Raw genomic sequence first — 26,432 nt, 5'->3', positions numbered from 1 at the left:
CTCACTGTGCAGTGCTCCTTTGGTACTGTCTGTCTCACAGTGCAGTACTCCTTTGGTACTGTCTCTCTGACAGTACAGTGCTCCTTTGGTACTGTCTCTCTGACAGTACAGTGTTCCTTTGGTATTGTCTTTCTGACAGTGGAGTGCTCCTTTGGTACTGTCTGTCTGACAGTACAGTGTTCCTTTGGTACTGTCTCTCTCACAGTGCAGTGCTCCTTTGGTACTGTCTTTCTGACAGTGCAGCACACTCTTTAATTGCATTGAACGTAATTTATTGACGTGTACCGAGGCATAGTAAAAAGCTTTGTCTTGCGATCAATACAGACAGAACACATAGTTAAATAGCATAGATAAACAAATAATAGGTAAACAGCAAAAACAAAAACACAGGTACAGGCGAATGCTCAGAGTTTGTGAGTCCATTCAGTATTCTAATAACAGTAGGGTAGAAACTATTTCGAAACCAGCTGGCGTGTGTGTTCAGGCTTCTGTACCTTCTCCCAGATGGTAGAGGTTGTAGAAAGCATTGCCAGGGTGGGATGGATCTTTGGGAATGCTGACAGTCTTTCCTTGACAGCGGGACTGGTAGATGGATTCTATAGGTGGGATGTTGGCCTTTGTGATTGTCCGGGCTAAATTCATCACCATCGCTCCATCCCCTGCCCTCATTTCGGGAACTCCGACCACAATGCCATGTTTCTTCTCCCCAATTACATAGAAAAGCTCAAGCAGGAGACCCCTTTGCGGAATTAGGTCCAGTGCTGGTTGGAGGAGGCAGAGAATCAACTCCGGTGCTGCCTGGAATCGGCTGATTGGGCCGTGTTCAAACAGGCCGCAGGTACTTTGGACGAGTAAGCCACCACTGTCACAGACTCTATCAGCAAGTGTGTGGAGGATTGCATACTGAGGGAGTCAAACCGGGTGTTCCCCAACAGGAAACCCTGGATGAACCAGGACATACAGAAACTGCTAAAAACCAGGCATGAGGCTTTAAATCAGGAGACCCACTCAAATATAAGGAATCTAACATGACTTTCACAGAGCCATTAAGACAGCCAAGGGCCAATACTGATCCAAACAAGAGACCCAGATGCACACCCAGCGATTATGGCAAGGACTGAATGACATCACAGGTTCAAAAAAGAGATAGTGCAAAATAGCAGAGATGACACATCCCTCCCAGATCATCTCAACGCCTTCTATGCTCACTTCGAGCAGAATTTCGCCGGAGAGGTAACACCTATTCCGACATGTTCTGATGAACCTATCCCAACAGTCACAGCATCAGAGGTCAGATCAGTTTTCCTTTGTGTGAATCCAAGGAAAGCATGGGACCAGACGGAGTACCAGGCTGTGCACTCAGAGCATGCGCAGATCAACTGGCAGAGGTCTTCTCAGACATCTCCAACCTCTTCCTGCAGCAGGCCACTGTCCTTGCCTGTTTCCAGAGGCCAACATCATCCCTGTGCCTAAGAAGGCTCATGCAGCATGTCTGAATGACTGTCGTCCAGTGGCCGTAACTTCAGAGGTCATGAAATGCTTTGAAAGGCTGATCATGGCATTAATCACCTCCAGACTTCCCACCACTCTTGACCCATTCCAATTTACCTATTGGACCAACGGATCCACATCAGATGCCATATCACTTGCCCTTCACTCCCCCCTAGAACATCTTGACACCAAGAACAGCTATGTAAGAATCGTACTCATTAACTACAGCTCAACCTTCAACACTATTATCCCCTCGAGACTGATTACTAAACTTAGTGATCTCGGACTAAGCCCCACTCTCTGCAACTGGATCCTCAGTTTCCTGACCCACGAGTTACAATCAGTGAAGATTGGGGACAATATTTCATCCTCACTAACATTCAACACTGGAGCCCCCCAGGGGTGCGTACTCAGCCCCCTACTGTACTCACTGTATACCCATGACTGTGTCACCAAATACCAGACTAATGCCATTTAATGACACCACCATAGTTGGTTGAATCTCAGGTGGCAACGAAACAGATTACCGAAGTGAGGTGAAAGACTTGGAAAAATAGTGCACTGAGAATAACCTAGCTCTCAATGCCATCAAAACCAAGGAACTCATTATTGAGTTTCGGTGGGGTGTTACTCATACCCCCCCTACACACTAACAGCACAGAGGTGGAACAAGTGGAGAGTGTCAAGCTCCTAGGAGTGGTCATTAACAACAAGCTTTCTTGGACTCTTCATGTGGATACACTGGTTGCAAAGGCCCAACAATGTCTCTTCTTCCTCAGGCAGTTGAGAAAGTTTGGCATAATGCCGAATATCTTTGCCAACATTTATAGGTGCGTCATTGAGAGCATTTTGTCTGGATGTATCACTATCTGGTATGGTAACTATACCATTCAAGATCGGAGACGGTTACAGAGAGTGGTGAATGTGGCCCAGACAGTCACAAAATCCAACCTCCAATCTATAGAATCCATCTACTAGGCCCGCTGTCAAGGAAAGGCCGCCAGAATTCTCTCTGACAGTGCAGCACCTCTTTGGTATTGTCTGTGCACAGTGCAATGCTCCTTTGATGCTGTCTCTCCACAGTGCAGCACTTCTTTGGTACAGTCTCTCTGACAGTGCAGCACCTCTTTGATACTTTCTCTGAAAGTGCAGTGCTGTCTGTCCACAGTTCAGCGCTTCTTTGGTAGTGTCTCTCTGACAGTGTAGCACCCCTTGGTTTTGCCTCTCTACAGTGCAGTGCACCTTGGTTTTGCATCTCTGTAGTGTTGCGCCCCTTGGTTTTGCCTCTCCATCATGCAGCACCCCTTGGTTTCACCTCTCCATAGTGCAGTGCCCCTTGGTTTTGCCTCTATGACAGTGAACTGCTCCTCTGACAGTGCAGTGCTCACTTCATATTAATCATTAATGTAGTGCTCCCTCCATACTGTACTCAGTGTGCTAGCCTGGCTTATGTGTTGTGGACCTTAGGACCTGAAGCCATGAATTTTTTTGGCTTGAATTGGGAATGCTCCCAGCCAACACTGGTTCCGTCCGCCCTTATATAGGTCGTTTATTGTAGATCCCTACAGTGATCAGGTCCTGTTTGCTGCCCTTTAGACTCTAGTAAATTTGACGAAGAAAAGAAATAGATAAAACGTCTCCTGTCTGCTACTTGAGGGAAAATATACAAAAATTGGAACGTTAATCTTAATCTGAACAAACTCTTAACAAGTAAGTGTTGGAGAATGATGTTTTTACTGTTCAAAGCAGTCCTGAGATGTTATGTGCTGGATGTAGGTTTGCTCGCTGAGCTGCAAGGTTCGTTTTCAGCTCATAGCGAGCAAACCTACACGTTATGTGCGTATATCATTTGTTTTGATTTTTGATTTTTGATTTCACCTCATGGCATATGGGTTTCGTTCTGTGTTTCTGATGGGTTTAATGATTAACTAGTCGGTTTTTCTGAAACCATGATGATTTCTTTTTTTTTTAAGTAAAGAAACAGTTTGAGAGAGAGAGAGTTCTTGAAAGTTATTGAAATTTGTTTTTGTTGAAAGAGATTGTCAGTGATTGATTTTGTTTCTTTTGCTGAGGAGAAAAATGCATGGGTTGGAAGAAAAGCTTTTGCATTTCAGTACAGTAGCTTTGCAGATGTCTTGGTTGAAGTCGGACGTATAGAGGTGTTGGCACCAAAAGAAGGGAAGTAGCTTGGAACTATTAAGGTATATTCTGGATTAGTGGTGCTGGAAGAGCACAGCAGTACAGACAGCATCCAAAGAGCTTCAAAATCGACGTTTCGGGCAAAAGCCCTTCATCAGGAATAAAGGGCTTTTGCCCGAAACGTCGATTTCGAAGCTCCTTGGATGCTGCCTGAACTGCTGTGCTCTTCCAGCACCACTAATCCAGAATCTGGTTTCCAGCATCTGCAGTCATTGTTTTTACCACTATTAAGGTATAGATTGCCTGAGTGCAAGGAGTTTAGTTTTACAGTTCCAGACTAGAAATGTTTGATTAAAACCGTAATGGGTTTATTTGAATCTGGGAATTTCTACATTCCATTATTCAAAGACTCAAGAGAAAAGTCATCAGTTTCTCAGGACAGCAATTGAAGCATTAGCTGAGTTAACCCTGATGTGTAGGAGAGAAGAGGATGCTCTCTCTGGAGTGTTTGAGTACAGTAAAGGAATGCTGTGGAATCAATGGGATTGTAATTTACTACATGTTTCACAATCTTTATATGTGTTACATGTAAATAATTTGGTTTATTCATTTTTTTGTTTTTTTGCTGCTGTTTTATTGTTAAAGCCAAATCTGTACCTTTGCTTGCCTGTGTTTCAGTGAAAGCCGACCTCTTTAAAATCAATATTAAGGCATGTTTTGATTATCAAGCCAGATTTCAGTCTGGGAAGTGATTTGTCTCATAAAAACCACCTAGGATCATAACAGTCAGTAGAGCAGTGTTGTTAGTTTTCTGTCCCATAAATATGATGGTTTGTGCCGAGGTGGTCAACTCTGTGTTCTGCATCACTTGGTGTGTCTTAGATGCCCCACTGTGGTGTGCAAGTCCTTACTTCAGAGGGACATTCAGACAGTAGTTTTCCTTGAACCCTCCAACTGACTGACCAATTGAAATGAATCAGGCTTTATGTTTCAACCTGCATTGTTGGAATGCTGATCTTTCACTATGATTTTATGTTAATCGGTTATCTCATTTATGATAATGTTCAAAGTCAAGAAACTGACATCAAGCTATCAATCTCTTACACATTGATGGTTGATAACATTGCATCATTGTATCAGTTGGGATTGAGTTTGAGTAATGACTATCTCTTTCTCAAGATTCATCACAGATGTTCTTCTCTGCTGCACAGAAAGTTGGATTATTCAAACAGTTTTGAATATGTGGTTTAGAGAGGCACTTTTTAAATTCATTCATGGGAAGTGAGCATCACTGGCTGGGTGAGCACTTTTTGCCCGATCCTAGTTGCCTTTGAGAAGGTGGTGGTGAGCCTTATTCTTGAATTTCTGCAGTCAGTGTGCGTAGATAGACCCACAATGCTGTTAGGGATGGAATTCCAGAATTTTGGCCTAACAACATTGAAGGAACAGTGATATATTTCCAGGTCAGGATGGTGTGCGGCTTGGAGGGGAACTTGGAAGTAGTTATGTTTCACCGTATCTGCTGCAGTCCTCCTAGATGTTAGTCATTGTAGGTTTGGAAGGTGCTGGTGAAGCAGACCAGCTTTTCCATTGCACTTTTCATGACGTCAAGTTGTTTTATAGTCAAGAAGTGTTTTTAGAAACAGGGATGTCAATTTCTGTCAGAGAAAGAATCATAGCAGACTCACAAAAGGTGTGATGAGACATAGATCAAACAATATGTTGTCATGATGCCCATTGAAGGGTGAATATTGACCTGGATACCCTCACTCTTCTCAATAAGGTTGTGGAATCTTTTCTGTCTATTTAAGTGGATAGACAGGGTTTTTGTTTAACATCTCATTCAAAAGACAGGAGTTCTGACAGTACAGCAAAACACTTAGTATCACATTGCATTGGTAATGTCAGCCTAGATTAAAAGCTTTTGGCTGGGACTTGAACCTACAACTTTTTAAACCCAAGGTGAGATTCCTAGCTAATGAATTAAAATAAGTAAGTTAAATTATATGTGAATTGTTGCAGGTGTTTACGGAAGTTTGAAGAGGTTTACAGAATTTTACAAAAGTTTAATGCAATAACTAATTAAATCTTAGATTATCATGACTTCTAGAACACCAGCTGCCTCATTCATGCGTGCTGTGCGGGTCTATAAATTTGGTGGACCATCAGAGCTCAAGTTGGAAATGGATATTCCCATACCTAACCCAGGTGAAAATCAGGTAAGGTGCATCTTTCTACTGAGTACCATAATGACAGAGAGAGACTTTACAGTTCTGTAGAACAAGGCTAGTTTCACCTCCTGTACTGAGGCTTAAATTCAGATGAAATTCATTGATTCTGTTAGATTTAGGTTTGCAAAGAGAAAAACAAAAATACATCTTGTCCTTGTTTTTTTTTAGTTGAAAGGTTTCTGAACAAATTAAGATTGGTCAATGGCAACTCGAATTTTTAAGTGATCCAAGCCTGTAGAAAGAAGCTTAGTTAGATTGCCTTCTGGGTACTATGTTAATTTCTGCTCTTCATGTTATGGAAATGACACAAAAGTGTTCCCTAAAGAGGATACCGGAATGATAGATTTTAATCAAAGGACAATAAAGACTGCGGCCCTTTGGTTTACAAAAGGGGAAACTTCTTGCACCATGTTAGAAGATTTAGAAATTACTGATGGAGTTGGTTAGGTGAGAAGGAGGCCACCAATATTTGGTAGTCACCAAGAAATCCAAAAGGAACACAAAATAAACTTCTTCATTTAAAATATAGTGAGAATGTGCAACTCTGTATATCAGGAAGTCATTGAATTGATAGCTTTGATGTATTTAATGGGAAGATAGGCAAACTTTTGAGATGTCATGTTTCACTGGGGTAGTATTCTAGAATTCAGGCCCCACTATTCATGAAGTCTTCACAAACATTAAAGATCTTTAAAAGTATGCAAGATTCCCCAGTTTATTTCTTAAGTTGACAAAAACTTTGGACCAGGTTTCTGTACTTAACAAGAATTACTATTTATTACTAAGTTAAAAATCACACAACACTAGGTTATAGTCCAACAGATTTATTTGGAAGCACTAGCTTTATGAGCGCTGCTCTTTTGTCAGGTAACTAGTGGAACAGGATCATAAGACAGAATTTATAGTAAAGGAACACAGTGTCATGCAATTAAAATGATATATTGAACAAACCTAGTTGTTGAGTGATTTTTAACTTTGTCTACCCCAGTCCAACACTGGCACCACCACATCATATTTATTACTAGTAATTAAACTCCAGCTACAGGTAAGCAATTATGAGATGAAGGCAGAAAACTAACATTAATCCCCTTATAAACTTGCCTTACACACAGACATAGACACAAATACAGGAAACAAAACAGATGTTATGAACAGAGCATAAACAAGGCCTCTGTTCACAGAGTTTGCTGAGATGATATGCTTCTGGACTTTCCTTCTCTGGACACTTCTACTGATTTGCAAGAGGCTAGGTGGATAGTTCACTTATAATAGACCTCTGGATTACTCATTAAAAGTAGCTGTTTACAGCAAGAACTTAAGGAAAAATAAAGTGGCTTTCTTCAGGCTAAAAGTAGCTTTTACTGCACACAGAGGGAGTTGCTGAGGTGGTGGAGATCCGAAAGCTTCTCAGTGTCTTGTTTACAGTGTCAACATGTTCAGTTCCCTGAGAACCAATCACACAGTTATACTGAAGAAGGCATTTGGGATGCTTTCCTTTATTGGTCAGAGTATTGAGTACAGGAGTTGGGAGGTCATGTTGCGGCTGTACAGGACATTGGTTAGGCCACTTTTGGAATATTGGGTGCAATTCTGGTCTCCTTCCTATCGGAAAGATGTTGTGAAACTTGAAAGGGTTCAGAAAAAATTTACAAGGATGTTGCCAGGGTTGGAGGATTTGAGCTATAGGGAGAGGTTGAATAGGCTGGGGCTGTTTTCCCTGGAGCGTCGGAGGCTGAGAGGTGACCTTATAGAGGTTTCCAAAATTATGAGAGACATGGATAGGATAAATAGGCAAAGTCTTTTCTGTGGGGTGGGGGAGTCCAGAACTAGAGGGTATAGGTTTAGGGTGAGAGGGGAAAGATATAAAAGAGACCTACAGGGCAACTTTTTTCACACAAAGGGTGGTATGGGTATGGGATGAGCTGCCAGAGGAAGTGGTGGAGGTTGGTACAATTGCAACATTTAAGAGGCATTTGGATGGATATATGAATAGGAAGGGTTTGGAGGGATATGGGCCGGGTGCTGGCAGGTGGGACTAGATTGGGTTGGGATATCTGGTCGGCATGGATGGGTTGGACCGAAGGGTCTGTTTCCGTGCTGCACATCTCTATGACTCTATGACTTGAGTTATTATAGTCACATGTACCTAAGTACAGTTAAAAGCTTTGGTATGCAAGCAATATAAGCAAATCATAGCAAATAAGGACTAACCGACCATAGGGTACGTGGACAGAGCGAGACATATAAAATTGTGGCTGCACAGGAGGCACGTGAACAAAGATCAACATTATTTGAAGTTAGAGAGGTCCATTCAGCAGTCTAATAACAGCAGGGAAGAAGCTGTTCTTGAACGTTTGTGTGTGTGTGTGTTCAAATTTCTTTATCTTATGCCTGATGGAAGAGGTTGTAGGAGAGCATTGGTGGGGGGGACGCGAGGGGTGGGGTTGGGGGGAGGTGGTCTTTGATGATATTGGCAGTCTTTCTGCAGCAATGAGAAGTGTAAATGGAGTCCATGAATGGGAGGTTGGTTTCCATGATCGTCTTTGATAAGCAAACAACTTTCTGTAGTTTCTTATGGTCCTGACAGAGCAGTTGCTGTACCAGCCTGTCATGCACCTGTATAGAATGCTTTTTGTGGTGCATCTGTAAACATTGGTGAGGGTCCTTATGGATATGCCAAATTTCCTAAGCTGCCTGAGGAAGAAGTGCCATTGTTGTGTCTTCTAGACCGTCACATCTATGTGGGAGGTCCAGGACAGATTGTTGGTTATCATCACTCCTAGGAACTTTACACTCTCGACCCTCTCCACGGTTACACGGTCTGGCCACGAGACTCCAGTGAATTGTTTATTAACTCCCCTATGGGCAATTAGGGATGAGCAATAAATGCTGACCTAGCCACTAATATCAACATCCCATGAAAATATGTATAAAAGAAGTACTGAAGTGATTAAATTGTTTTAAATCTATATAAAACACTGGCTGAGCCTCTCCTGGAACATTGTGTCCATTCTGGGAACCACTCTCTGGAAAGCATTGTTCAGAAATAGTGTTCATCACTGAGGCTAGCTTTATATTCTTATTGACTGAACTGAAATTTCACCAGCTGCCCCATGTCTGGAGAACATTGGCTTAGGCCTCTGGAATGACTAGTCTGGTGACATAATGACAATGACACTGTTCCTCCCAGGATTTGAGGAATTGACAACAATTTCATGCCCATTGCTCTTTGGTGGGAATAAAAACCTCGTTGATCTATGAGTATTACTGATGCTAGGATGTGCAGTAGAGCTATTTGCTTTACAAGGCAATGATTTTTGAGTTGAGATTATAGAGTTGAGATTATAATTTTTGTTGAATTATCAAGCATTTAATAAGGTTGCATGATGGTTCAGTGGTTAGCCTCACAATGCCAGGGAATTGGGTTCGATTCTAGCTTTGGGTGGCTGTTTCGAGTTTAAAATTACATAACACCAGGTCCATCAGGTTTATTTGGAAGCACTAACTTTCGGAGTGCTGTTCCTTCATCAGGTAGCTGTGGAGCAGGATCATAAGACACAGAATTTATAGCAAAACATTACAGTGTCATACAGCTGAAATGATATATTGAACAAACCTAGATGACTGTTAAGTCTTTCATCTTTTAGAATGGGTTGCAGATTGCAGATATGTAAATCCCAGGACTTCTTTTAAATCACATTCTCGAGATAACTTAAGGTTTTATTAAAAAAAATGACATCTCAACTCAGACAGTGTATTAAAAGTGTGAGGTTAGAATCTGTCTGTATCCCAATCTTGAGTCTGATTGGTTCTATTGTTATGAACTTGAAAGCGTGTACCTTTAAGAGAGTGAAAATTATTTTGCACTGAGAGCTTGCAGGTACCTGTCATGTGACTGACTAGCAGTCTCAGAGTGTACTGGAAAATTGGAAATATATAACATTTGGCTGTGAAACAAATACCTGAGCTATGTTGATAACCATTTGAATTTAACCAATCAGTTTAAATTATGACCCAGGATACTAAAACCCATTTGAATTTAAATTTTACTGTTTTGCCAACATCAAACCAATGAGACAATCCAATGTTTGGGGTATAAAGAAGCAGACATTTTGAGAGTTAGCCAGAGAGAGTGACCAACTGCCATTGTCAGAGTAACTGCCAGCAAAACGCTCTCTAACAAAGGTACCTTTTTCATATGAAACATCTTTGCAGCAAAAGACCAAAGACGACCCAGAGAGATCTACAGCTGAAAGAAGAAGAACCCTGATGATGACAGCCGCTGGGTGTTTTTGAAAATTAAGTTGATGTAATTTTACTAGGGGCTTTTATTGGATCAGTTGGAGGTGGATAACAAACCTTTAAGAGAAAGGAAGCTTAGTGTTGTCAATAGTTGTTGTTTAATGTTCACTTTTAGAGTTAAAGAATAAAGTTAATATTTTTTTCTTAGTGGAATGTCTGTGTTGGTTTAATTAACAGAAGTGTTTACCGCCATGTCGTAACACTATTTCCAAAGTAGGAATTTATAAAATGCTATATGGATTGACTGCCTGCAGATTGTGCATTTTTAAGCAAAATACAATGTATCTGCAAATATAATTTTGCAAATGCAGATTCACCCCACAGACTTAGATATGTGTGTGTGTGTGTGTGTGTGTGGGCGTGAGTGTGTGCATGAGTGTGCGTGTGAATGCGCATGAGAGAGTGTGTGTTTGCATGTGTGCATGCTTGGTAAAGTGTGTGTGATTGTGATGGAGTATAAGCCTACAAGATGATGTGTGCACGGATGTGCGTGTGGGGAATGTATGTGTGTATGAGAGAGAGTGTGTGTGAGAGAGTGTTCAATATATCATTTCAGGTGTGTGACACTGTAATCTTTTGCTAAAAATTCTGTGTCTCATGATCCTGCTCCATAACTATCTGATAAAGGAGCAACACTCTGAAAGCTAGTGAATCCAAAGAAACCCGTTAGACTATAACCTGGTGTTGTGTAATTTTTAACGTTGTACACCCCAGTCCAAAACCGGCACCTCCACCTCATGGTTACCATTGACACCACTAACTGTCGGCTCAAAGTGGAGAGGATCTCCAAGAAGATCGTGTATGTCAACACAGAAATCAAGTTTCTGCAGAAATCAAGAAAGCAGGAAATATCCCAAAAGAATTACGGATCACGATCCCACTCAAGTTGACCTACAACTCAGATTACGCTGAGAGACTTTACTGCCACACTTCTCGCAAACTCCTCAAACATCTCCTGTACTAACTTTACAGCAGGGGCCATAACCTTGAAATCAAGATGGAGTCCATACTCTCAGCTTGCGCTCAAAATACAACAGTACAGTAATGAGACACTGCCAACCAGACAAGGTGACAGAGCTACACCATGTACATGCACACCAAAAACAAGAAACTGGAGAAAACTGGCATCACGACCAGCAGTAGCCAAGCCTCCCTTGGCACCACAGTTGAAAATGTTATCTCCACAGAAAAATCGATCAGCAACTTATCGGACCACACCGTCCAACTGGAAGAGATTGAAGTTCTCAGCCGAAGGCTCAATTTCTTCCCCACCACCATAGTGGACCCCATTGGTCTTGCGGCAGCCACAGAGGAATTCATCAGATGAATGAGGCTCCGGGAATTCTTCCAAGATGTCAGCAGCGATCCCAATGAGAAAAACCGGAACAGTCATCAGAGAGGTCTGTAGTGGAGCAACCAAAGAAGGAGTTGATTTGGATCCTTCCAGAGGACCACTGCCCTGAGCTTAACCCATATACTCAAACTGTCAGGATATGTGTAAATGCCAGATTCATCAGCCGTGCCCACAAGTTACAGCAAAACATCACCCGATCACAATGCAATGCCATCTATGCTCTCAAAACCATTTGCAACATTGTCATCAAACCAGCAGATGAAGGAGAAGCCATCATCATCAGCAAGGAAGTGTACTGACAACTGAACAACCAGAAACACTCCAGCCAACTATTGGTTGATCCGACTCAAGAATAAACCTGTGTACTAAACACATTGATCAAGACTTTTGATCCAGTCCTTCAGAGTTCCCTATGCTGTCTCATTCCATGTACTTCTCACGTAGGGGACGTCTACTGCCTTCTGAAGATTCACAAAGCCCACACACCTGGACGTCCCATCATATCAGCAATGGGACCCTGTGTGAGAACCTCTCTGGGTATGTTGAGGGAGTTTTGAAATCCATTGTACAAGGGTCCCCAGCTTCTGTCGCGACACAACAGATTCCTTACTCAGCACCCACGGACTAGTTGAACCAGGAACATTCCTCATCACGATGGACGTTTCAGCATCTCCCACAATGATGGCATCGCTGCAACAGCCTCAGTACTTAATACCAACAACTGCAAATCTCCGAGCACCATCCTGCAACTCTTCCGCTTCACCCTCAATCACAATGTTTTCACCTTTGACAACTAGATCTTCATCCAGACACATGGAGCAGCCATGGGGACCAAATTTGCACCCCAATATGCCAACATTTTCATGCACAAGTTCGAACAAGACTTCTTTGCTGCACAGGTCCTCCAACCAGCACATCCCACAGCGAGAAACTGGAATGATCTCCTCAGGAGACAGAGGCAGCATGCAACCGATAGGGTACCCTTTGATGTCTAGTACTTCCCAGGAGAGGAGAAAATATGCCATGTTCTTTGCAGCCTGCAACACATTATCAATGAGGACGAGTATCTTGCCAAGATCTTCCCTACACTTCCACTTCTCACCTTGAACTAACCGCCAAACCTTAAACAGACCATTGTTCTCAGCAAACTGCCCAGCCTTCAGGTCAACATGGACCATAACACCATACAACCCTGTCATGACAACCACTGCAAGACATGTCAGAGTGTCAACATGGATACCACCATTACACGTCGGGATATCACCCACCATGTACATGGCCGGTACTCCTGTGACTTGGCCAATGTTGTCTATCTCATACGCTGCAGGCAAGGATGCCTCGAGGCATTGTACATTGACGAGACCAAGCAGATGCTACAACAACAGATGAATGGACACCATGCAACAATCGCCAGACAGGGGTGTTCCCTCCCAGTCAGGGAACACTTCAGCGGTCGGGGACATTTGGCTTGGAATCGTTGGGAGTCCATTCTCCAAATCAGACTTTGAGATAAGCAATAATGCAGAGTAGCTGAGCAGAGGTTGATAGCCAGGTTCAGAACCCATGAAGGTGACTTGAAAAGGGACCTTGGGTTCATGTCACACGACAGGTGACCCCACTGGACTATACACTCTCTCTCACTCACTCTCTCTCACTCATTCTCATACACTTACACACTCACACATGCACTCGATAGCTGGTCGTGTCGTTTCGTGGCTAGTTGGTGTATCCTTAGTAGCCACACACTCAGATGACAAGCAACATGAGTTTGACTGGGACAACACTACTATTATAGGACAAGCCAAACAGAGAACAGCCAGGGAATTCCTAGAGGCATGGCACTCATCCACAGATTCAATCAATAAGCACATTGACCTGGACCCAATATAGCGGCCACTGCAGCGGACAGCTGGAACTGACAACCGGAAGCGGCAGATACAAACCACTATAAATGCCGGAGGAAAGATCACAGAAGCGCTTCACAGGAGGCTCCCAAACACTGAGGATGTCACCTAGGTAGGGGACGAAACATCTGCAATACAAATTCCCAGCTCGGCGAACAGAACCACAACAGCAATCTAGTTTGTTTAATAAAGCATTTCAGTTGTATGACACTAATATTTTGCTATACATTCTGTGTCTTATGATCCTGCTCCACAGCTACCTGATGAAGGAGCAGTGCACCAAAAGCTAGTGCTTCCAAATAAACCGGTTGGACTCTAACCTGGTGTTGTATGATTTTTAACTTTGTCCACCCCAGTCCAACACCGGCACCTTCACATTATGTATAGAGTTTGCATGTTCTCTCTGTGTTTCTCCCCACAGTTCAGAGGTGCGCAGCTTAGGTGGATAGGCCATGCTAAAGTGTTCATAGTGTCCAGGGGTGTGTGCAGGCTAGATTGATAGCCATGGCAAATGCAAGGTTGTAAGGATAGGGTAGGGATCTGGGTTTCCAGCACCGCACTCTTAGGATGTTTGGTGCAGCCTTAATGGGCTGAATAGCCTCTTTCTGCACTGTAGGGATTCTATGATTAATTTCTAAACCTGCAGGGTGCAGTTTTGATTCTTGGCTTAGAGCTAGTATCCAAGAATTTGTTGGTTTTGCTGTCATACTTATGGATTTCGTTAGTCATGGGTAAGGAACTGATTTACATTACTATTCTAAATATTTTTCACTTGTTTAGGGTGAAAGTCTGATTATCCAACATAACAGAGCACAAGTCCCAGAAACATAATTGAAATGGGTGTAGAATTGAAAATGCTCACAGAGCTGACTCCCAGTGGTGTCATGAACTCCATCTGTTTAGCTCAATCAACAAGTCGAACGGTAGGGCAAGTGGAAATGAAGTGGAAGGCCAGCCATATTATTATTGAATGTTGGAACAGTGTTGAGAAGTTGTATGGTCAACTCCTACATATTCCTATTTCCTTTATTTGAATACCTGAGATAAAGATGCAGTGCAGAAGATGAGGTCAAACAGTTACAAAATACCTGAACCAAGATTGCAGGACAATACTTGAATCAACTAATACTCACAGCTTGTAGCCAATAACTAAGAAGTCACTTCACTTCTTATTTTCTTTGTGTCTTTTCTATTTTGTCCTTTATTCTCAGGTGAAATTATATGACAAACTACTCAAAAGGTACTTTTGAAAGAAAGTTTGGTGTAAAATTGTGAAGAAATTTGCAAGGTCATGGAGAATGAGCAAGTGAGAGTGGAATAAAATAATTAATTCTGTCGAGGAGCCAACAGAGTGGTGAAGTGCTGAATGTCTACTCCCATGCTGTCATTGTATAATAAAATTATATGCTGAGCATAGAAAGTTCCCCACAATCTGGATCTTCATATGTTGGTTTATTAAAGGATTAACTATCGCTTCAGTGATACGCCTGACCCACACTGTGGCCAGCAACATTTCTGATCCCTCTTGTTTTGAAGAGTAATGATGCTCTTTACACTCTTAGGTTCTAATCAAAGTTCATGCTTGTGGAGTAAATCCAGTTGAAACTTACATGCGTGCTGGAACCTATCCAAGGAAGCCATCTCTGCCCTGGACACCTGGAAATGATGTGGCAGGAGTTGTGGAACAAGTGGGACAATTTGTCAGCAAATTTAAGGTAATTTGTTGAATTTTTGATGGTCTTAAAATGATCCTGCTGTCTCAAAATTGACTTGAAATTATTTTTTAAAATGCTATTTTTTAAAAATACTCTTGTGGCAAGCATATGTTTTTCTCTTAATTACTCTGAACTTGCCATGGACATAACCTGTGTTTATGTAGTGCCGAGAAAGTAAGAGTGACGGTGGCATGGTGGTAATCCAGAGGCTCAGGCGAATGCTTTGAGGACATAGGCTTTAGATTTAAATTTGGTTAATTAAAGCTGGTTTTAGTGATAATCTATTATTGACTGTTGCAAAAATCCCAATGGTGCATGAGGTTTTGGGAAGGAAATGTAACCACAATGCTAATTATTTTGGTTTCTAAATCAAAACACAACTAGAGTAATAAAAAATGAGTTCTCTGATATACTCCACTTAAGTTCAGCTTGCTGGATATTCTTAACATGCTACTTCTGAATCATGTACACTCTAAAATGTGACCTCCATTCTTGAGCCAAGGTTGGTCTACTGCAGCATTGAGAAGACCAAGTTAATGACAACTGGATGGCAACAAAATTCCCCACGGCCATCGATCAACAAACATTGAGGATGTCAGTCACTTCTTCTACCTAGGCCTCCTCCACTGCCAAATCCAAGCCACCTAATGCTTGGAGGAGGAACGTCTCATCTTCCGCCTTGGGAGCCTTCAACCACATGGCATCAATGTGGATTTCACCAGTTTCCTCATTTTCCCTCCCCTCACCTTATCCCAGATCCAACCCTCCAAGTCGGCACCGCCCTCTTGAACTGTCCTGTCTTTCCATTGTCCTTCCCACCTAACTGCTCCACTTTTAGGATGCATAGGATGGGGAAGGAAACTGCAGGGGATGGGCACTCTTGAAATCTGGAGCTTGTTCAAGGATGAGCTACTGCAGGTCCTTGTTAAGTCTCTGCCTGTCAGGCAGGGAGGTAGTTGTCGAGAGAGGGAGCCATGGTTTACTAAAGAAGTTGAAGCTCTTGTCAAGAGGAAGAGGAAAGCTTATGTGAGGATGAGGCATGAAGGCTCAGTTAGAGGGCTTGACAGTTACAAGTTAGCCAGAAAAGATCTAAAGAGAGGGCTAAGAAGAGCCAGGAGGGGACTTGAGAAGTTGTTGGCGGATAGGATCAAGGAAAACCTTAAGGCCTTTTATTGGATATCAGGAATAAAAGAATGACTAGAGTAAGATTAGGGCCAATTGAAGACAGTAGTGGAAAGTTGTGTGTGGAATCTGAGGACATAGGGGAAGTGCTTAATGAATTCTTTTCATCAGTATTCACATTGGAAAAAGGCAATGTTAGTGAGAATACGGAGATACAGACTATGAGATTAGATGGGATTGAGGTTGACAAAGAGGAGGTTTTAGCAATTTTGGAAGATCTGAAAATAGATAAGAGCCCAGGGCCAGATGAGATTTATCCTGGGATTCTCTGGGAAGCCAGGGAGGAGACTGCAGAGCCTTTGGCTTTGATCTTTATGTCATCATTGTCGACAGGAGTAGTGCCAGAAGACTGAAGGACACTAAAGTCGGTGGAATAGTGGACAGTTTGGAAGAATGTTACAGGTTGCAGGGGCACGTGGATAAACTGCAGAATTGGGCTGAGAAAAGGCAAATGGAGTTCAATGTAGCTAAATGTGAGGTGATGCACTTTGGGAAGAATAACAGGAAGGCAGAGTACTGGGTCAATGGAAAGATTCTTGGTAGTGTGGATGTGCAGAGGGATCTTGGAGTCCATGTACATAGATCCCTGAAAGTTGCCACTCAGATGGATAGTGCTGTTAAGAAGGCATATGGTGTGTTAGGTTTCATTGATAGAGAGATTGAGTTCCGGAGCCGCAATATCATGCTGTAACTATACAAAATGCTAGTGCAGCCACACTTGGAATATTGTGTACAGTTCTGGTCCCCATATTTCGGGAAGGATGTGGAAGCATTGGAAAAGGTGCAGAGGAGATTTACCAGAATGTTGCCTGGTCTGGAGGGAAGGTCTTATGAGGAAAGGCTGATAGACTTGGTTCTTTAATCATTGGAAAGAAGAAGGCTAAGAGGGGATTTGATAGAGACATGCAAGATGATCAGAGGATTAGATAGGGTAGACAGTGAAAGTCTTTTTCCTAGGATGATGACGCCAGCGTGTACGAGGGGGCATAACTACAAATTGAGGGGTGATAGATTTAAGACAGATGTTAGAGGCAGGTTCTTTACTCAGAGAGTGGTAAGGGCGTGGAATGCACTACCTGCTAATGTAGTCAACTCAGCTACGTTAGGGAGATTTAAACAATCCTTAGATAAGCACATGGATGATTTTGTGATAGCGTAGGGGGACGAGCTGAGAATAGTTCACAGGTCGGCGCAACATCGAGGGCCAAAGGGTCTGTTCTGCGCTGTATTGTTCTATGTTCTATGTTCTAAAGCAAATGTACTTTCCTTGTTTAAGAAGGGGAGTCGGGTCAATCCTGGTAATTATAGGCCAGTGAGCCTTACTTCTGTTGTGGGTGAGGTGTTGGAAAAGCTTATAAGAGATAGGATAATAATCTGGAAAGGAATAAGTTGATTAGAGATAGTCAACATGGTTTTGTGAAGGATAGGTCGTGCCTCACTAACCTTATTGAATTCTTCGAGAAGGTGACATGGATGAAGTTAAGGCGGTTGATGTGGTGTATATGGACTTCAATAAGGTGTTTGATAAGGTTCCACATGGTAGGCTATTGCACAAAATAAGGAGTTTCGGGATTGAAGGTGATTTAGTGGTTTGGATCAGAAATTGGCTAATTGAAAAAATACAGAGGGTCGTGGTTGATGAGAAATGTTCATCCTGGAGCTCAGTTACCAGTGGTGTGCCACAAGGATATGTTTTGGGGCCACTGCTGTTTGTCATTTATATAAATGATCTGGAGGTGGGCGTAAAGGATGGGTGAGTAAATTTGCAGATGACATTAAGGTAGGCAGAGTTGTGATTAGTGCCAAAGGATGTTGTGGGTTACAGAGGGACATAGATAAGATGCAGAGCTGGGCTGAGAAGTGGCAAATGTAATTTAATGCGGAAAAGTGTGAGGTAGTTCACTTTGGAAGAAGTAACAGGAATGCAGAGTACTGGGCTCATGGTAAAATTCTTGGCAGTATAGATGAACAGAGAGATCTCGTTGTCCAGGTGCATAAATCCCTGAAAGTTGCCACCCAGGTTCATAGGGTTGTTAAGAAGGCATCTCGTATGTTGGCGTTTACTGGTATGGGGATTGAGTTTCAGAGCCACGAGGCCATGCTTCAGCTGTACAAGACACTGGTAAGGCCACACCTAGCATATTACGTGCAGTTCTGGTCATTGCATTATAGGAAGGATGTGGAAGCTTTGGAAAGGGTTCAGAAGACTTATACTGAGGGAACTGAGGCTGTTTTAGTTGGAGAGAGGAAGGTTGAGAGGTGATTAATTGAGATGTATAAGATAATCAGAGGGTTAGATAGGGTGGACAATGAGAGCCATTTCCCTCAGATGGTGAAGGCTAACATGAGGGGACATAGCTTTAAATTGAGGGGTGTTAGATTTAGGACAGATATTAGAGGTAGTTTCTTAACTCAGAGAGTAGTAAGGGTGTGGAATGGCCTGCCAGCAAAAATAGTAGACTCAGCGACGTTAAGGGCATTTAGAGTCATAGAGATGTACAGCATGGAAACAGACCCTCTGTCAACCTATCCATGCCGACCAGATATCCCAACCCAATCTAGCCCCACCTGTCAGCACCTGGCCCATATCCCTCCAAACCCTTCCTATTCATATACCCATACAAATGCCTCCCTCCCATGCATCTCCTCTAACCTTACTAGGAGTCTGTAAACTAGGTAAGTTTTCAGGTTTTTTTTTCTTCTCTTCCTTTGTTTAGTCTCTGTGTGGGCTTTCAGAGTAGCGGGATATGGATGTTAGGGCACTTGCATGTTCCTCCTGCAGAATGTGGCAGGTGAGAGACACTTCACATGTCTCTGCCAACTACATTTGCAGGAAGTGCACCCAAATCCAGCTCCTCGAAAACTGAGTTAGGGAACTGGAGCTGGAGCTGAATGAACTACGGATCATTCGGGATGCTGAGGGGGAAATTGAGAGGATGTACAGGGAGGTGGTTACTCCCCAGACACAGGATAAGGACAGCGGGGTTACTGTCAGGGAGGGGAAAGGGAACCGACGGTCAGAGCAGAGATCCCCTGTGGCCGTTCCCCTCCGCAATAAGTATACCGTTTTGGATACTGCTGGTGGGAACTGTCTACCAGCAGGGAAAGCCATAGTTGTCAGGTCTCTGGCACTGAGCCTGGCACTGTGGCTCAGAAGGGAAGGGGGGGGAAATAGAAAAGCGCTAGTGGTAGGGGACTCAATAGTTTGACGGATTGACAGGAGGTTTTGTGGTCAGGAACAGGACTCCCGGAAAGTATGTTGCCTCCCTGGTGCCAGGGTCCGGGATGTTGCCAATCGGGTTTACAAGATTTTAAAGGGGGCGGGTGAGCAGCCAGTAATCATGGTACATATTGGCACCAATGATATAGCCAGGAAAGGGATTGAGGATCTAAAAAGTGACTACAGAGAGCTAGGTTGGAAGCTGAAGAGCAGGACGAGTAGAGTAGTGATCTCAGGTTTACTACCAGTGCCATGAGAGTGAGATGAGGAACAGTCAGTGAATGCAGCTTAACACGTGGCTGTGAGGCTGGTGCAGGAGGGAGGGCTTCAGATACCTAGACCATTGGGATACCTTCTGGGGAAGGTGGGACCTGTACATGAAGGACGGGTTGCATCTGAACTGGAGGGGCACAAATGTCCTGGGTGGGAGATTTGCTCGTGCGATTCGGGAGGGTTTAAACTAGTTGGCAGGGGGGTGGGAATCAGAGTCACATGTCTGAAATGGAGGGTAGTTGTAGATGGGGCAGTGACAAGATGTAGTGAATCTATTGGGAAGGTTTCTCACGTGATGAAACAAAGGGATCTGTTAAAGTGTGTCTGCTTTAATGCAAGGAGTGTCTGGAATAAGAGTGATGAACTTAGAGCATGAATCAGTACTTGGGGCTACGATGTTGTGGCCATAATGGAGACGTGGGTTTCACTAGGGCAGGAATGGTTGTTTGATGTTCCAGAGTTTAGAACATTTAAAAAGAACAGGGAGGGTGGAAAAAGAGGAGGGGGTGTAACATTGCTAATCAGAGAGAGCATCACAGTTACAGAAACAAAGGTTATTGAGGAAGGTTTGTCTACTGAGTCAGTATGGGTGGAAGTTAGGAACAGCAAGGAACAGCCACCGCATTAGGGGTTTTCTACAGACCCCCCTAATAGCAGTAGAAAGATTGAAGATCTCATAGGTGAGCAGATTCAGGAAAAATGCAGAAGTAGCAGGGTTGTTGTTATGGGTGACTTCAACTTTCCCAATATCGGCGGGAACCTCCCAAGTGCAGATGGTTTGGATGGAGCCGTTTTTGTCAGGTGTGTTCAGGAGGGTTTCCTTACTCAGTATGGAGACAGGCCGACGAGGGGAGAGGCCATTTTGGATTTGGTGCTCGGCAATGAGCCAGGACAGGTGTCAGATCTCGCGGTGGGAGAGCACTTTGGTGACAATGACCATCACTGCCTCACATTTACCATAGCCATGGAGAGGGAAAGGAGCAGTTACCAAGGGAAGATATTTAATTGGGGAAAAGGAAATTATGACGCTGTCAGACAGGAGTTGGGTAGTACAGACTGGGAGCAATTGTTCCACAGAAAGGGCACAACAGACATGTGGAGACTATTTAAGGGGCAGTTGTTGCGAGTGATGTACAAATTTATTCCTCTGAGACAGGTAAGAAGGGGTAAGATTAAGGAACCTTGGATGACGAGAACAGAGGAACTTCTCATCAAAAGGAAGAAGGCAGCTTACACAAGGTGGAGGAAGCAAGGATCTAGCGCAGCTTTAGAGGATTACAGGCTTGCTAGAAAGGAGCTCAAAAATGGACTAAGGAGAGGCAGGAGAGGACACGAAAAAGGCTTGGCAAGATGGATTAGGGAGAACCCAAAGGCATTTTACTCATACGTGAAGAATAAGAGAATGATCAGGGAGAAGGTAGGGCCAATCAGGGATAGTGGAGGGAACTTGTGCGTGGAGACTGAGCAGATAGGGGAAGCATAAATGAGTTTTTTGCTTCGGTTTTCACCAAGGAAAGGGAACTTGTTGTAAATGAAAACTTAGAGAAGCTGAGAAACAGTCTTGACCAGATCAAGATTGATGAAGTTGATGTGCTAGAAATTTTGGAAAACATTAAGATTGATAAGTCCCCAGGGCCTGACCACATTTATCCTAGGCTGCTCCGCGAAACAAGAAAGGAGATTGCTAAGCTGCTGGTGAGGATATTTGCCTCCTCACTCTCAGCGGGAGTCGTACCGGAGGATTGGAAGGAGGCGAATGTTGTTCCACTTTTCAAGAAGGGTAATAGGGAAATCCCTGGCAATTACAGACCAGTCAGTCTTACGTCTGTGGTCAGCAAAGTTGTGGAAAGAATTCTGAGGGATAGGATTTATGACTATTTGGCAAAGCATAGTGTGATTAAAGGCAGTCAGCATGGCTTTGTGAGGGGCAGGTTATGCCTCACAAATCTTGAGGAGGTGTCAAGACAGATCGATGACAGTGGAGCAGTGGATGTGGTGTATATGGACTTCAGCAAGGCATTTGATTGGGTTGCCCATGGTAGGCTCATTCATAAAGTCGGGAAGTATGGGATACAGAGAGATTTGGCTATCTGGATTCAGAATTGGCTGGCTGACAGAAGGCAGAGAGTGGTTGTAGATGGACAGTACTCTGCCTGGAGGACAGTGTTGAGTGGGCTCCCACAGGGCTCTGTTATTGGGCCTCTGCTCTTTGTAGTTTTTATAAATGACTTGGATGAGGAGGTTGAGGGGTGGGATAGTAAATTTGCAGATGACACAAAGGTTGGGGGTGTTGTCGATAATATAGAGTGCTGCAGCGCGACATAGACAGGATGCAGAGCTGGGCTGAGAAATGGCAGATGGAGTTCAACCTGGATAAATGCAAAGTGATGCATTTTGGAAGGTCAAACTCGAATGCTGAATATAGGATTAAAGATGGGATTCTTGGCAGTGTGGAGGAACAGAGGGATCTGGGTGTGCAAGTACATAGCTCCCTCAAAGTTGCCACCCAAATGGATAGGGTTGTTAAGAAAGCATATGGTGCTTTGGCTTTCATTAACAGGGAGATCGAGTTTAAGCGCTGTGAGGTTTTGCTGCAGCTCTACAAGTCCCTGGTGAGACCACACTTGGAATATTGTGTCCAGTTCTGGTCGTCCTACTATAGGAAAGGTGCAGAGGCTTTGGAGAGGGTGCAAAGAAGGTTTACCATAATGCTGCCTGGACTGGAGGGCTTGCTGTATGAAGAAAGGTTGAATAAGCTCGGACTTTTCTCTCTGGAGAGAAGGAGGAAGAGAGGAGACCTGATAGAGGTGTACAAAATAATGAGAGGAATAGATAGAGTCAATAGCCAGAGACTTTTCCCCAGGGCAGGATTGATTGGTAAGAGAAGTCATAGTTTGAAGATATTAGGAGGAAGGTATAAAGGAAACATCAGAGGTAGGTTCTTTACGCAGAGAGTTGTGAATGCATGGAATACGTTGCCAGCGATGGTGGTGGAAGCGAAGTCATTAGGGACATTTAAGTGACTGCTGGACATGCACATGAATAGCAGTGAGTTGAGGGGTGCGTAGGTTAAGTTACTATATTTTACATTAGGATTAAGTCTCGGCATAACATCGTGGGACTAAGGGCCTGTTCTGTGCTGTACTTTTCTGTGTTCCAGGTTCTGTGCCCTTCATAATTTTGTAAACCTCTATAAGGTCACCCCTCAGCCTCCGACACTCCAGGGAAAACAGCCCCAGCCTGTTCAGCCACTCCTTATAGCTCAAATCCTGTACTCAATACTCTGACCAATAAAGGAAAGCATACCAAACGCCTTCTTCACTATCCTATCTACCTGCGACTCGACTTTCAAGAAGCTATGAATCTGCACTCCAAGGTCTCTTTGTTCAGCAACATTCCCTCGGAGCTTACCATTAGGTGTATAAGTCCTGCTACGATTTGCTTTCCCAAAAAATGCAGCACCTCGCATTTATCTGAATTAAACTCCACCTGCCACTTCTCAGCCCATTGGCCCATCTGATCAAGATCCTGTTGTAATCTGAGGTAACCTTCTTCGCTGTCCACTGCACTTCCAATTTTGGTGTCATCTGCACACTTACTAACCATACCTCTTATCTTCCCTGTCCACTACACCTCCGATTTTGGTGTCATCTGCACACTTACTAACCATACCTCTTAACTTCCCTGTCCACTACACCTCCGATTTTGGTGTCATCTGCAAACTTACTAACCATACCTCTTATGCTCTCATCCAAATCATTTATATCAATGACAAAAAGCAGAGCACCCAGCACCTTTAAATGGTCATTGGGCATACGTATGGATAATAATGGAACGGTGTAGGTTAGATGGGCATCAGATTAATTTTGCAGGTCAGTGCAACATCAAGGGCCGAACAGCCTGTACTGCACTGTAAAGTTCTATGTACAATGTTCCATCCTCACTCCAACCTATCACCATCACACCCCACCTTCATCTACCTATCACCTTCCAAGCTCTTTCCCCCAGCCCCACCCCCCTCCCATTTATCTGTAAGCCCCCTTTGCTGCCCTAGCCCCCACATTCCTGATGAAGGGCTTATGACTGAAATGTCGACTCTCCTGCTTCTCTGATACTGCTGGCCTGCTGTGCTTTTCCAGTGCCACACATTTTGACTCTGATCTCCAGTATGTGCAGCCTCACACTCTCCTTTACCTAGGAACCAACAACTGCAGGGAGGTCGATGCATTGATCGTTGTCCACAGAAGAACTGATGTGGAGGTGCCAGTGTTGGACTAGAGTGGACAATGTAAAAAAATCACATGACACGAGGTTATAGTCCAACAGAATCAAATCTCTCTCGTTAGCTGTTTCAAATAAACCTATTGGACTATAATTCGTTGTCATGTGATTTTTGACTATGTCCACAGAAAAATTAGCTGAGCACTATCAATCTTTCAGCAACTCCACATGGTTTGGATATCCAACAGCATCAACGTGGCCATGAAGCCGTGTTTACATCTGTAGGTGAACCAACTGCAATCTATGCCAGCAAGAAATGGAAGATAGCATCAAAAGTGTCAGATAAGTTGGATGTTTTCCACCAATGTTGCATACGTAAGATCCGAGGCATCACTTGTAGAGACACCACCAGCAATGAAGAAGCACCACACAGGAGTGGTCAGAAGCCCCCTCAGGTCACCATCACAGAGAGATAACAGATAGTGGGATACAAAGTTCACCACCTGAACATATTCTTCACCAGAATAGCAATTGAATGGACACCACCAGATGGGAATAGTGATCTGGCCAGGCAAACAAGACCTGACAGAAGTACACTTAAGCAGGACCTTCAAGAATAGGACACAACCTGGATTGGAATGAAAAATATTGTGATGGATTGAGTCTTGCTGCCCATTGTCCCATGCAATTCCAAAGGAAGTAAGTTTAAGTCTAGGTAAGTCCTCCAGAGGCATGTATTTTGTGGGTTCTGTTTGAATGAAATTTATTACAGCAAGTGATTTTATGTGAAACAGTCATAGGCTGCATGTTAGGTATTCAGGCTAAGCAGAGCTTTGGGTGAATGAGGTTAAAAGAATAAAAGCAAACTACTGCGGATGCTGGAATCTGAAACCAAAAGAGAAAATGCTGGAAAATCTCAGCAGGTCTGGCAGCATCTGTAAGGAGAGAAAAGAGCTGATGTTTCGAGCCTAACTGACCCTTTGTCAAAGCTAGATTAAAAGAATGTTGGATAACTGAACCGGGATATGCAAATTTGATGTGTTTCCCCCATTTTCTGTCTTTTTTTTTCAACTTACCAACTTCTAAGTTAATATTATTTATAGTTTATATTAAACTTGAAGCAAGTTTGTCGTAGCATTAGGTTTCCTGTGAAGTATCAGAAGCTGGCAAACACAAAACTTCAACACCTCTTCAGACAGGAGGATATACTTGCAGATTGGCATGTTTACGTAGGCAGTTTCCATCAATACAGTAGAAGTTATATTGAAAACATGTTAGATGGCATGCACAAGCTTGACAATTTTAGTATATTATGGAGCATTGGTTTTACTATGATATATTTTTAGCAAATTGGGACGTTTTTAATAATTTGAACAGATTTAAAATGAAGCTGTTTTCAATAAATCTGTCCTTCTTGCTCCAACATAGAAAGGGGACCGTGTTTTCACATGTGGAACCATCACTGGTGGATATGCTGAGTATACAGTTTCTTCAGAGAACCGTGTTTACCCCTTGCCAGAAAATCTTAACTACAAGCAAGGATCAGCTATTGGAATTCCTTACTTCACTGCATATCGAGCACTCTTCCACAAGTAAGGCAACCATAAATATACATCACCATCAAAAAGAGGATCAGGGATAGCCGTTTGGTCCTTTGAGTCAGATCCAATGACAAGAAGATCATGGTTAATCTGCTATCCCAATTACACCTTTCAGCAATATCCTCAGATCCTTTAATTCACTTAGCACCCAAGAATTTATCAACCTTTGATTTGAATATACTCGGATTACTGAGTAACTACAGCTCTATGGGATAAGAATTCTAAAGGTTTACATATCTCTAACTGAAAAAATTCCTCCTTAACTCAGCCCCAAATGACTGATCCCTTACAGTCTATTTGCAACTGTTCAGATACTAGGCAGTTTATGTCCAAATGCAGCATGATCTGGATGATTTTCAGGTTTGACCTGAAAAGTGGCAACTAACATTTAGCATAAGACCATCAAAATAGAAACAGAAGGAGTAGTTTGGCCCTTGAGCCTGCTTCCCATTCAATTGGATCATGGCTGATCTGACACTCCTTGCATCCACTTTCCTACCCTTTTCCATAACTCTTGATCCCCCAACTGATTAAGAATCTATCTATCTCAGTCTTCAATACACACGAGGCCTCGGCCCCCAGAGCTCTCTGTAGCAAGGAATTCCAAAGACTCACAACCCTCTGAGAAAAGAAATTCTTCCTCAACTCAGTCTTAATTTGTGCCCCTTGATTCTGAGACAATGTCCTCCAGTCCTAGACTGTTCCATGAGGAGAAACATCCTCTCAGTATTTACCCTGTCAAGCCCCTTAAGAATCCTACACTTTTCAAATGAAATCACCTCTCATTCTTTTAAATTCT

The 26,432-nt window shown here is 43.2% G+C and overlaps 1 protein-coding gene across 3 annotated transcripts in view; it reads left to right on the top strand.

Annotated features, from left to right (window-relative positions):
- cryz (crystallin, zeta (quinone reductase)) overlaps window positions 1-26,432 on the top strand; it is a 63,439-nt gene that overhangs the window by 11,325 nt on the left and 25,682 nt on the right. For 2 of the 3 annotated variants that reach the window (XM_087990345.1, XM_043698551.2), the window contains exons 2-4: window positions 5,724-5,849; window positions 14,984-15,136; window positions 25,461-25,624. In XM_087990345.1, coding sequence (XP_087846471.1) covers window positions 5,724-5,849; window positions 14,984-15,136; window positions 25,461-25,624 — 443 coding nt within the window. Of the gene's footprint in view, window positions 1-3,043; window positions 3,202-5,723; window positions 5,850-14,983; window positions 15,137-25,460; window positions 25,625-26,432 lie in introns of those variants that run through there. The other variant, XM_043698552.2, reaches the window with a different exon arrangement.

This window comes from Chiloscyllium plagiosum, unplaced genomic scaffold, assembly GCF_037043375.1.
Source record: "Chiloscyllium plagiosum isolate Xiang-an unplaced genomic scaffold, Cpla_swu_hap1 HiC_scaffold_9, whole genome shotgun sequence".
Classification (NCBI taxonomy): Eukaryota; Metazoa; Chordata; class Chondrichthyes; order Orectolobiformes; family Hemiscylliidae; genus Chiloscyllium; species Chiloscyllium plagiosum.
This window is presented reverse-complemented; position numbering and strand designations above follow the sequence as displayed.